The sequence below is a fragment of the Chinchilla lanigera genome, unplaced genomic scaffold (genome assembly GCF_000276665.1).
Source record: "Chinchilla lanigera isolate Chin_1 unplaced genomic scaffold, ChiLan1.0 scaffold00130, whole genome shotgun sequence".
Lineage (NCBI taxonomy): Eukaryota > Metazoa > Chordata > Mammalia > Rodentia > Chinchillidae > Chinchilla > Chinchilla lanigera.
In genome coordinates this window covers 129,807-142,960 of record NW_004955531.1, presented here as the reverse complement: position 1 = coordinate 142,960, position 13,154 = coordinate 129,807, and the positions used below count along the sequence as shown (strand labels likewise).

The window sequence follows — 13,154 nt, the reverse complement described above, 5'->3', positions numbered from 1 at the left end:
GAAGTTTACAGATTTCACTAAAAAGACTATCTGGGCCTTACATTTGTGGCAGAATGGTTGTTTGATACAGTGTGTAGAATATTTCCTGCAGACAACTGAGGCCTAATCAAGCCTTTACCTTCCTGTCTTTCTCTTTCTGTGGTAGATTGGAGTAGTAATACTTTTAAAGTTGACAGGCTGGAGGGGATTAAACTACTTTTCAGTGGTTTAAACCATACTCCGCAAAGGGTGCTTTCTATAAGTTAAAGCAGTGCATCCCACTGTTTGCTATTGCCCACTGAAAAATGTTCTGGATGCTTTTGAGACTTTAAGCATCTGAGTTCAGGAACAGAGAGAAAGTGTATCTTTGAGCCCTTTATTGAATAGCCCTTCTAATTTCTTCATTTGAAGAGAGCTAATAAAAATTACCTAATTTTCAGTCTTTATATAGATCTCTCTTCAGATAAATGAATGGAGAGATAATTTTGGAAATAAAGCATTTTTCTTAGCAAGGTCAAGGCCAGGTTCTTGTATCCAAAGAGAAGTTCCCTTTTGGTGTTTGTTTGCTTTATCTCCTTTTTATGCTTTTGGTATTTTCTTTTGGATCCTTTTGGTATTTTTCGGTTCTAGGATTCAAATCCCATTAATTGCAGCAATCTCGTAAACCATTCCCTGTCTCCTCCCCCTACCCAAGTAATTTCAGGCTTGTCCTGAGTAAACTCTTACCCGTTTCATGTTCTGTTCTTTTCTCATCCTCCTTAACTCGAGCTGTCTGTTGCTTCAGGGATGCACGCTCTTCTCCCAAATGCCACTTAAAGCAACTTTTACACCTTATACCTGCACCTTAAGCATAAGTGATTGTGTACCACCTCCCTGCAGCCTTTATGGATCTTCCCAGGGCATCCTGTGGAATAACTCGGGTCCTTCAAGTCAAATAATATTTCTGTTAACTTATTTTCTTCCATTATTTCTGAGCATTGAGTCTTTTTTCCCCTAGGAGAACTAGAAAATTTTGAGTCAAGATTCTTAATTTACAGATCTCATTTAAATATTAAATACTCTGCTTTGAATTTTCTTTTAAGACATTTGATTGAGACAAGAAGGAGAAAGATTTCACTTTCTGTCATTAGGTGATAAATGAGAATAGATTTCAGAGGAAGGAAACAGTAGTTGTATTATTTTCATGTATGTGTTCTTTTAACCACTTCACCTTATTTTTAGTTTTCTTGTTGTGCTGAAGCTTGAACCCAGGGCCTGAATGCATGCTAGGCAAGTGCCTTTCCACTGAAATACAGCTCCAGACATGTTTATTTAATTTAAAAATTTGAGACAGCATCTTGCTAAACTGCCCAGGCTGGCCTCAGATGTGCAATCCTCCTGCCTTAGCTTCCTGTAGTAGTTGAGGTTACACACAGGAGTACAGCAGCACACTGGGCTTAACTACTTAGCTTTAACTAGGCTTTATACGTAAACGACATTTAGTATGCTAACAGAAATAAGAGCTGGGCCTCACCCATTCTCAAAGATTGATAAGCCCATACATGTTTTATTTCTACTCTTTAGCCTTTATTCCATCCAAATTCCTTTTGTTTTATGTATTTGCTGATACTAGCCACATGCTTCCTTAGGGCAACTCTGTGGCTTTAATCCGGCATGTCTTTGAGCTCTACTTTAGTCTCTGCCTGTATTAATGTGTTATTTGAATATGTGTTTGTGTGTAGTGGTCATTAATTAGTTTATGATTTGACATACTCTCTGTTAATAGCTTATCAATTTCATGAAATATAAACTGGGAGTTTGGGGCTAAGTTCTACATATAGTAGTAATTGATTGCAAAAGTTAACATTACCATTGTACTACACCATTAGCACACCACAGGATGTTGTATCATTTAATTTTCTCTTCACATTGTTATGTGGATGCTCTTTGAACTGCAAACATAATTACTCTGATACTTGTTCATGAACATGTCATGAGGCAGGAATACAGTGCCATTCATAATACTATGGGATTGCCTTTAGGACCATTAACTGTTATATGATATTTTTTCTTGAATTCTTTGGTTTGGAGATTTGTTTTTCAACTGTTACATATTTAATTTGCTGACTGAACTCCCTGTTTTAGTCCAAGACAGGCCTTCCACTTAGCACTTACTTCAGTGCAGTGAAACTTCGCTGGCTCCTCGATAATGTGAGAAAAGTCCAAAAGGCTGTTGAAGAAAATAGAGCTCTTTTTGGGACTATTGATTCATGGCTTATTTGGGTATGTTTATATATAATGTATGTAGAATTCTGGAGAACGTATGGAGAACTTTTTCTGAAATTGCTTGCACTTCCTTGCCTGACATTTTCTGCCAGTAATTCAAACTTTAAGTAGAAGCATTATTGAGGAAAACCTCTCAAAAGACAGCAGAATATCACAGTCTTCCTTTGAGAAGCACTTTTGCCTACTTCTGCCTTTATTATTGAAACTGGAGGATAATTACCAACAACTAGACCTCATATTTACTGTTATCTTTCGGATAATTTATTTTGCCTTTCTCATCCACTTCTTCCCCATGAGCCACTTCTTAGAAGTAACTACTTAACATGATAAAAGACCTAGGCTGCTTTTATCATTTACTTTATTTCTTTTTTTTTTGGTTTTTCTCTGGTACCGGGAACCGAACTCACGACCTTGCGCTTGCCAGGCAGGCGCTTTGCCGCTGAGCTAAATCCCCAGCCCCTTATCATTTACTTTAAACATTAGACAATTGTCTCTTGTATATTCAAGCCATAATATGAAACTAAAAAATAGAAATTTCTTTTTTTCTGTTAAATAGTTTTTTTTGCCTAAGCTAAACATTGATGAGTAAAATTTAACTTTTCAAATATTTCCAAGATATATCTTAAAAGGAAATGTTCTGTGGTTTTTCTGTCTCTCTCTTTCTGTTATTTTTATTATGGGCATTTTTGCTGGGCATGGTGGTGCATGCCTGTAATCCCAGCACTCAAGAGGCTGAGGCAGGAGGATCCTTGCGAGTTCGAGGTCAACCTAGGCTACAAAGGGAGCTCAAGGCCAGCCTGAACTGTAGAGCGAGACCCTGTCTCAAAAAAAAAAAAAAAAAAAAGGACAAAAAATTAAACTATTATGGGCATTTTCCAGTGTTTCTAAGTATAGATGGAATAGTGTAATAAAGATCGCAAGCAGTGAGCCGGGTGCAGTAATCATCAGCCTATGGGCCAATCTTTTTTCAACTGTACTCATGGGCTCTTTCCATAGATCCTTTTATTTGATTTGATTTGATCTATTTATTTGTCTTTTTGACAAATAAATAATCTATTTATTTGCTTTGTAGCCCAGGCTGGCCTCAAATTTGCAAGGACCCTCCTGCCTCAGCCTCTTGAGTGCTGGGATCACAAGCGTGCGCCACCACACCTGGCTAGTTTCACTTATTTGTGTTAATATAGCTACTAGAAAACTTTACATTTGTACCTCACATTTTATTTCTATTAGAAATTGCTGAAAATTGGAAAACTAAATAATTTAAATGTTCTATTCTTCTGCTTTGTGTATTCTGAACTGTTTATGGCCCTTAACAATATGTAAGTTAAATTGCAAAAAGTAAAAGTTGAACCGCTCCTTTTTTATTCTGTCTAGAGTTTAACAGGAGGAGTCAGTGGAGGGGTTCACTGCACGGATGTAACAAATGCAAGCAGGACAATGCTTTTCAACATTCATTCTTTGGAATGGGATAAAGAGCTCTGCGAGTGAGTTGGGTTTTGTACTAAGTATAGCTTTCCCTGTACATTATTTATTTGTAAACTAAATCTTACTATTTTCAGATGTCACTACAGTCCCAAAATTTAATTGTTGATATTTCAACTATATACACTTCTTTTATAGTTGTTTTAAATATAGACTGTTAATGTATATGTAATAAACGGGACAAATTAATGCTCATGGCTGAAAGTACTTTGATTTCCACGTGTGCTTTTAAATTTTGATTGACTTGATTCCATAAAATTAGAATGTTAACTATCCAAGCATCTATGTTCTGCTGATTCCTATAGTTACTATTTTTAACTGTGCTCAAATGCATCCATTTTCTAGTTATTAACATTTTTAGCTTTGATTACATATAAATGTTTCTTGATGTTTATTTAGAATAGTGTTATATACCGAAACTTAACTCTTTTTTTTTTTTTTTTTTTTTTTTTTTTCAGATTTTTTGGTATTCCAATGGAAATTCTTCCCAATGTCCGGAGTTCGTCTGAGATCTATGGCTTAATGGTAAAAAAAAAAAAAAAAAAAATTAGGGGTAGAGCACTTTTACAAATCTTTACTATTCTGTTATGTTTTGTAGTTTGGGATTTGTGATCGTCTATAAATGTTTCTAGTATATAAAATAAGAATTTAGTATTATTTTAGTATTTTAACTAAAATCCTTAGACTACTTAACAATTGATTTTATAGTTATTTGAAGTATTAACAGGATAACTTACCTCTGAACAGTGTGGGAATGTGTGAGCAAGTTTATTCTTTAAACACAAACAGTTGTCTTTGTAGCTGTGATGTTTGCCTTTATTAGATCAGTGACTGCTCACATTTTAATGGTATTATTTTTCCTGTTGAATCTCTAATTGGCACACCATTGTCAGCCTAAGAAATTTAGCAAAGAAACCAAAAGCAAAGTCTATTTCAGAATTGGGACGGCTAATTAGATTGATTTCCATAATGGATATTTTTATTACTGCTTTATTGAAACCCAGGAAAATAATAGTTTCAGTAAAAAAGTATGCTCAGCATCACTGAGAGTATGTAGTCAACTGTCAGAAATGAAAACCGCTAGGGCTGGGGATTTAGCTCAGCGGCAAAAGTGCCTGCCTGGCAAGCGCAAGGTCGTGAGTTCGGTTCCCGGTACCAGAGAAAAACCAAAAAATGAAAACCCCTAGGAGCATTGGAACACAAAAATCTGGAATTTATGATAACATTGAAGAATATGTTCAATATAAATTATAAAATATTGCATATACATTTCATAAAAATATTTTGGAAACTCCACTTTTAGTTTAGTAATAATAGTTAAACACTAAGTCTTCTAGATGAAATTTTTAAGTTTCTTTTGTACTAAAGCTTTATAAAACAACGTGGAATTTCATAAAGTAGGTGCAGTCACTGCTTATGTATAATAATAAAATTGCTTTTGATAATTTCAGAGCTGTCACAAATTGACTTGGTTTAGAGAAAAAGAACTATTCTTGAGAAATAGTTTCAGAGAATGATTGAAGAATCTGGCCTAGCTTTCTCTTGAATTTAAAATATTATGCTTCTGTTCCCCCTTTTCCTCCTTGCTGACTATAGAAAATCTCTCATAGCCTGGTGAGTAGGTTGCCCACCAATTGTGCCATCCATTCATTTGGAAAAGATACGGTGCATTTCCATTCACTTTTAGACAAGCAGAAATCCATTTACTAAAGAGATAAATCTAGAATTTTCATGACCCTCCAAATCTTGTTTGCTAATTTTTTTAAGCATTCCACAAGACTGAGAGTGATGTTTCTAAAATAACAGACTAGGTAATTATCTAGAATGAGAGATTCTGATGTTACCTGTTACAAAGTGGTTATGATGTAATTTGGGCTGTAGATTAACAGGGAAACTAGATGAGTTTTTAAATGACCTAAACATCTGTCTTAAATGTACATCGGCCAATCTTTCAGACAAGTTAGTTGGAAATGCACTGTCTCTTTTTCTGCATGCTTCATCAGAGGATGCTCCAGGAATCCTCCAGAGGCCCCCTCCTCCATGAAGAAAAGTAGTGCCTTAAACTTCACATGTCTGACTGAACACACAGTAGATCTTGCTGAGAGTCTGATAATTGCTAAAGTATAAGAAAATTTCTTAGAGTATTTAAATATATCAAGATATAAAATCCTGAGTATGTAGTTCAATGGCAGAGTGCTTGCCTAGCACGTACAAGGCCTTGGGTTCAAGTGCCAGTATTATAAAACAAACAAACAAACAAAAGAAGCTTCTGGGTTTCCTATTCATTCACTTTAAGAGTTTTTTGTAATTCAGTCTTTACTTAAAAGTATGAAAGAAACAAAATAATACTGAGCCGGGCGTGGTGCTGCATGCCTGTAATCCCAGCACTTGGGAGGCTGAAGCAGGAGAATTGTTGCGAGTTTGAGGCCAGCCTGGGCTACAAAGTGAGCTCAAGGCCAGCCTGAACTGCATAGCTAGACTCTATGAAACTATTGATAAAAAGACAAAAATAAATTAAAATAAATTAAAATAAAATAATGAAGTACCTGAAACTATTTCTCAAAATTTTCTATTTTTGTAAAGGGTCTCTACATGTATGCTCTTATTTGATTATCATCATAGCTAGATGATGCAAATTCTACTTTTACCTTTACTTTAACAAGGGTGTCTAAAGCTCCATGGGCCCTGGAGACTTGTTCACAAATACCAGGCAGAGGAGCCCAAAGCTTTAATTTGATGTTCTTCTTGCTATGTCACCCTTATTTGGGGATTATATGTCTTAATCCCCCTAATTCCTTAATACTAGTAAAAATTGCTTTGTTAGAGGTTATTTTTGTGGTTGCTGCTTATTTTGTTTTATGTAGTACTGGAGATTGAACCCAAGGCTCTGCACATGCTGAGCAAGAGCCCTGCCACTGAGCTACACCCCCAGACTTAGGGTATGTTTTTTTTTTAATTCAGTTTATAAATTACACAATCAGCTACTTAAATCTCATTTTTCTTCCTAAAATGTTAGCCATATTGATCAGAACAAAAACTGTCATTCATGACATTAATTAGCTGTTGCTTACTTAGATTCAAAGCATGATGTTTGCTGTGAACAAATATTCAATACATGAACACTCTTGTTTTTAATTAAGAGCAACTTGACTAAAAAGAAGAGTTGATAAATTACAGCCTTCCAAAAAATAAATTCCATGCTGGCTTGCTAGCTGTATAAAGGGTATGTTGGTCATTTCATTTCGCAAGTAAGTTAGTTGAGGTGTGGAGAGGTTTCAGCAGCCTGCTTGTGGCCTAACACTAACTAACCAGAAGTAGAGTCCATGTCTCCCAACTCCCAGTCCGGTGTCTCATGTTCATTTTTCAACATCCCATCTCTTCTTGTCATTCTAGGAATACTTCTAGTGTCCGTCTCTGTACCACTCATGTAGTTGAAACACTTGCTTTGTCTTGTCTGCCCACGTCCTCTGGCATGTTGCCCTTTGTGTTCATTGCCGTCGGTTATATTATTAGAGACAATGTTTGTGACGGTTAATCTTTTCTTACAATTTTTAATAGAAAGCTGGGGCCTTGGAAGGTGTGCCGATATCTGGGGTAAGTTTAATCACCAAATTTCTCCCTTCCACTTCCTTATCCCTACCCCCTGGTGTATCTTTCCTCCTCTACCTTAATCAATTGGTCCCTTCTTAAACTAGAAAGGATAAATAAGAAACAGCAAAATGGACTGATTTTTGTTCTCATGTGAAATAGTGTGGGTGGGTCATTGAGGGTTTTTTATTTTATTTTAAAGAGACCAAAAAAAAAAAAAAAAGATACAGAATTATATTTTTTTCTTTTTCTTTTCTTTTATTTTGGCTACTGGGAATCAAACTCAAGACCTCAAGCCTGCAAGGCAGGGGCTTATGCAGCTGAGCTATATCCCGAGCCTGATACAGAATTTCAAAACAAGATGATAGGATATTAACAGTTGAGGGTCTTTGGAAGAAATCAATTCTCACGTCCTCTTCCCATACCTGTTATCTTGTAGGGGTAAGAACAAATGGGAAAATTGGCCAAATGGACAAAACATAAGGATATTTCATTCCTTGATAAATAAGAAAACTCCTTATTCAAAGGAAATGAGTAATGTTGTCATTCATATTTTCAGTGTTTGGGGGACCAGTCCGCTGCTTTGGTGGGACAAATGTGCTTCCAGGATGGACAAGCCAAAAACACGTAAGTTTAAGAAGCAGACCTCAAAATCAATGCTGTTTTATGTGTTTCTCCCCTTTGGTGCTTTGATAGAAAGAAAGGTTTTGAATTTGAACTAAGCCAAAAAATCAGTAGATTAATTGTACCAATATGAATATACATTTTTTTACTCTGTTTAAAAAAATCTCCTTTAAGTGTATCGCACCATATGTAAACACACAGATGCAGCTTGTAAAGATCTCAGTTTATAAGATTCATAGCCTTTTTCACCCCAGTAATTATATTTTGGTTCAAAGAATTATGCCTTTTTTGAAGAGACTGGTGGGGTGGGCTAGGAGGGGGGCTAGGAGGAGGGGGGCTAGGACAAGGTGAACAAGATGCATTATGTGAAACACAGTTTTAGCATGTTATTTCTGTCCAAGTTTTTCTCACCATAACACTGAAGTCATATTTTTATTGGATTTTCAAGATTGTTTCTTGGCTTTGTTCTCTTTTATTTTTTATTCATTTGTTAATTTTATGGTATTGCGAACTGAACCCAGGGAGCACCAAACTATATCCCCAGCCTTTTTTATTTTTTATTTTTTTATTTTGAGATAGGGTCTCGATAAGTTGCCAGGGTGGCCTTGAACTTGAAATCCTCTTCCCTTAGGGTCCTGAGTAGCTGAGATTTATGGGCATGGGCCACCATACTTTCATTGCTGAAACCAGCCTGGGCTACAAACTGAGCTCAAGGCCAACCTGAACTGCATAGTGAGACCCTGTCTTAAAAAGACAAAAAAGAAAGAGAGAGATTGCAGAGACTGAGAACTGAAAACAGACCATTGTATGCAGAATGGTCTTTAGACCATTAGAATAGGTCTTTATTTAATGACCCTAGGAATGAAGCCGTAGACCAGAGCTCAGGATGGGAGCCAAGTTTCGAGTGGTAAAAGGAGTTGTGAGTAGGTATAAAATAGAGACAGCAAGATGGAACATGCTTCACAGAAATGCAACCATCCAGGAACGATGAGAGAAGTACATAGTGGGTGAGGGTCACAGAATCATGCAACATTTTGGGAATTTCTGTTTTGTTTTGAAGTTATAAGACCAGAGAATGTTTCCTTGGAGTCTCAGGAGAGAACAGTGGATGTTATAAATGGGAGATAACTGATGAGCAGAATGAAGTCCTAAGAGGTTGGAGAAATTGGGATTGAGCACTTAGTTAAATCTTTCCCAACAGGGAGAAAATGACAGGCAGCTCAGAGTTCAGTGGAAAGCCTATCTCTGTTTCACCATGAGGAAAAACACAAATACCTCAATTTTACTTTTAGTTTAGCTTGTAACTTCCAATCATTCTAAAGTGAACCTGTATTATTTGGACATTAGATTTTGTTTTTCAAAAGAGAACCTAAGGTAGCTACCTCTTCTCCCCAGAGGTACTTACTAGGTGTAAAAAAGTCTTCTACCTTCTTCCTAGCTTTACCTAACCCTGTCCCTACAAATCATCGTTAGCACACATCTCCAAACTGCTCAGTCCGAATCTAATAGCTATGAAGGTTAGCAAGCAGCCTTTACCTCTGCAGAAGGTAGAGGAGTCAGACCTGTTTGTGGAACGTTTGAACACAGCAACCTGTTGAGACAGGTTAGGTAGGCCACATAACTGCTGAAAGTTCCATATATGCTTAATGACTGGGAAGATGGAATAATATAACTTAAAAGGAAAATAGTCTTTGAAAACCATAGTCTTAAAGATAGCAAAGAATTCTCTTTTTACGTTAATGGGAGTCCGTACTTAACTAAATACATTCACTTAAGAATTCACTTTAAGTGCCTTGAGCCTTCTTAACAATTTTGTACTTTAAAACTGGTACATAATCACTCATTGTACTGCTTATATGGGTGCTAATTTAGTACAATTTCTCCTTGAAAAAGCATGCAATGATCATTAATTTTCATTTTATGAATATTTATTTAGAGAGATTAACTTGAAACTTAGCTTTGCTAATGCCATGGTGGTAAAAGGTATAGTGATTTATATGTTTTAGTTTGTAGATGTAATATTTGTACCTTGTGCTGTTTGACAAGTGTCTTTATGAACTTCAGTGTTCATTAGTCGTGTGATCCCTGAATGTGTCATTTCTTCATCAAGCAGTCCAGGAATCTTACCTTAGTGAGGGCAGGTAGACTCATCTTAGGCTAATAACCCTTATTCCGAACAATGGTGCCTAAAGAAAATGTTTCTCAGAAAAAAAAAAAAAAATCCTATCTTTGGTTCGCTTTTGTTGCAGAAGAAAAATGCAACTGATGTGATCTGTTGACTTAGTGCTGACAGGTAGTAGCTTCTGCTAAGATCCTTCTGCTAGCCCCTGAATTCCTTGTCCTATCTGCTGGGATGTCACCAGCACAGTTCTAACTGTGGTTGCACAGAGCACAGCAGCAAGCATGTGGGAGGGAATCCTAAACTCGGAGACTGTAGTAGCCTTCTTATCTCAACTCCATTGAAAACTGTTTCTCTGTGACCATTTCTGGTATCAGTTTAGAACACTTATCTGCCTGGAGCAAGTCAAAACCACTCATTGGTGTCCAAGTGGCAGACTTTATTGCAGAGTCCAAAGCTTATACTTTGGATAAGTATGTCAAACAGCACAAGGTACAAATACTACATCTACAAACTAAAACATACAAATCACTATATCTGTACTTATGATAAGACTTCCACAAAATAAGCTCATTTATTCTGTATCAACCTGTTACATTACAGCTCTGATTATCCCACTGTATCCTGCAAGGAGAATAGGAAAGGTGGACTTTAAGTAGCTTTTTTTCCCCTATGCCACTTTTGCTCCAGCTTTTCAGCTCTAGTCTCTCATACTCTGTGTCTAGCCTAGCCTCCCTACCCTGCCTGAAGACAGTAGTAGTTTGTAGTTTATAAACGGTAGACCTAGGCTCACCAGGTCCATTGGTGAATGGCTGTTAGTCATGATGTTTCACTCCATGTGAATTAGTAGTAGCGTAACTATGACTGAACATAGAATTTGTTGTAATTTAGTAAACACAGTCATGGGCTGTCACTGACTAAATGCTAAAGTAAGTAGTATAGCTGAATTTTGTTCTCATTAAGATTGCACTAAGTACATTTTCTTCTACACTGATATTTTTTTTTATTTTAAAGATAAAAGGAGGGAAACATTAACAGACATACAACATTTTACAACATATCACAAGCACAATACAGACAATACAGAGTTACAAACAAAGTGGTAGGGAATTAACAATGGTGGTTGTATTACATATTGATATCTTCAAAGTGGCTGATCTTTGAAACATTCTATAAAGAGTAAAGTTGTCTAACATGAGTGTAATGACTTTTATTGTAGTATTATGTCAGTTTATGTCATTTATTTTATTTAATGTTTCATTTTTTGCTTTAATAAAATTGTCATACTGTTCCTTCTTCCTTCCACTTGTAGGTATGGAACAGGATGTTTCCTACTCTGCAATACAGGACGTAAGGTTGGTTTGTGTTTTAAATTAAAAGATTGAAAATCTTCAAATTTATATAACGAATACTTGAATATAATTTACTATTCAGTGACTTTTGCATAACTTAAAGCTTTTGCAAAATCTTGATTAGGGTTTAGCATCTATAAAATGATGGAAAAAAATCATTAAATTTGAATTACTCTAGTAAGAACCATTTTATGTTCCTTGAGTTTTATATGTTTGTTTTTAATTGTTTTGATGGGAAATCTCGACTATGGTCTCATCCCATTTTTAATGCAGATCTGATTTGGAGGAATTAATTTTTGCACAGCCTGTGCCTGTTCTTAATATTCATAATTTTGAGTAAGATTCTTAAAATTGATTTATTGATTTAATTACTTTGTGTCTGTGTCATTTTAGCTTATAAATTTTCTCATGCTATTTTTTCATTCTCTCCACAATGAAATCTTTTTTTTTCTTTTCTACAGTGTGTATTTTCTGAACATGGCCTTCTAACCACAGTGGCTTACAAACTTGGCAGAGACAAACCAGTATATTATGCATTAGAGGTAAGTTCTTTTCAGCCAGTGAATGAGAGGACCTTTAGAGCTATGAAAATAGGACTATTATGTAGCACCTTTTATGGTAAATTTCAGTGTATTACACTACATTTAAAAAATTTTTGTTTTGACCTTTGATAGAATGGAAAGAATGTGGGTCTGAACTAGGGTCAGAACCCTAATAACTTGCTCCCTAACATTTCTTCAGTTTTACATTCTGTGTTTTCATAACTAAAATGCTGCAATGTTCCACAGAAAGCCACTGGGCAGAGAAAGGCAGAACAACTCTATTTTTCTTCCATTAAAATTTTATGTAACACTTTGATATTAGAAAGAAAGTGAAGAATTTATCCCATTTATCACTGGAAATGTTTGTCTCAAACATGTTTGTAGCCGGGTGTGGTGGCCCACGCCTATAATCCCCACACTCGGGAGGCTGAGGCAGGAGGATTGTTGTGAGTTCGAGGCCAACCTGGGCTACAAAGTGAGCTCAAGGCCAGCCTGAACTGCATAGGAAGACCCTGTCTCAAAGAGACAAAAAAAATGTTTGTAAATTATAGTAGGATTACATCAGCATAAGTCTGTAGGATGTGGTAAGTTTGTATGAGAAACAGTTGAAACATATTTATACAGTCAAAGACAACATTCTTTGAGCATTTCTATATAGTTAATTTTGGGAATGGCTGCCTTGTAAGATACAAGTATGCAGATGATCTGAAAACTTATTAAGGCTCTTTTTCTAGATAACCTGGTAATAATTTGGTCAAAGGTTTAAATTTTTAGTTACAGTTAAAACATTTTCTTAGTTGTTAGGCCTAGAGCATGAAAAATACTTGGTTTTCTGCTCTGTCCTCCATAGTCAGCCTAATCTTCCCCAAACTCAGGCTCTTTTGTTTGGAAAGAAGCATTTGTGAAATATTTACTCTATGCATTAAAAGTATCTTAATATTTCTCAGAACTAAAAATCATATGAGCCTTCTCTCCCTCTCTCTCGCCCCGGATGGAGTGTGCTCAGCACAGCACTAGGCACTTCAAACATGCACTTAATCAGTGTTACCAACAATGACAATAGTAGTAGCAAGATGCTCTTGTTTTCCCTTGCACAGAAGACAATCAGCAGTTAGTTCATAGATACTTTAGATCTGGCAAAGGCCTCAGGTACAAGGATCGCCTAGTCTTACCTTCTTACCAGGTAGGAGAGCTGTCTTTTTT

At 36.1% G+C, this 13,154-nt stretch overlaps 1 protein-coding gene across 5 annotated transcripts in view; it reads left to right on the top strand.

Annotated features, from left to right (window-relative positions):
- Gk (glycerol kinase) overlaps positions 1 to 13,154 on the top strand; it is a 76,587-nt gene that overhangs the window by 40,387 nt on the left and 23,046 nt on the right. For 3 of the 5 annotated variants that reach the window (XM_013507561.1, XM_013507563.1, XM_005410125.2), the window contains 8 exons: positions 2,104 to 2,241; positions 3,619 to 3,728; positions 4,185 to 4,251; positions 5,323 to 5,340; positions 7,285 to 7,320; positions 7,874 to 7,941; positions 11,370 to 11,412; positions 11,871 to 11,951. In XM_013507561.1, coding sequence (XP_013363015.1) covers positions 2,104 to 2,241; positions 3,619 to 3,728; positions 4,185 to 4,251; positions 5,323 to 5,340; positions 7,285 to 7,320; positions 7,874 to 7,941; positions 11,370 to 11,412; positions 11,871 to 11,951 — 561 coding nt within the window. The remainder of the gene's footprint in view (positions 1 to 2,103; positions 2,242 to 3,618; positions 3,729 to 4,184; positions 4,252 to 5,322; positions 5,341 to 7,284; positions 7,321 to 7,873; positions 7,942 to 11,369; positions 11,413 to 11,870; positions 11,952 to 13,154) is intronic. The other 2 variants (XM_013507562.1, XM_005410126.2) reach the window with 1 other exon arrangement.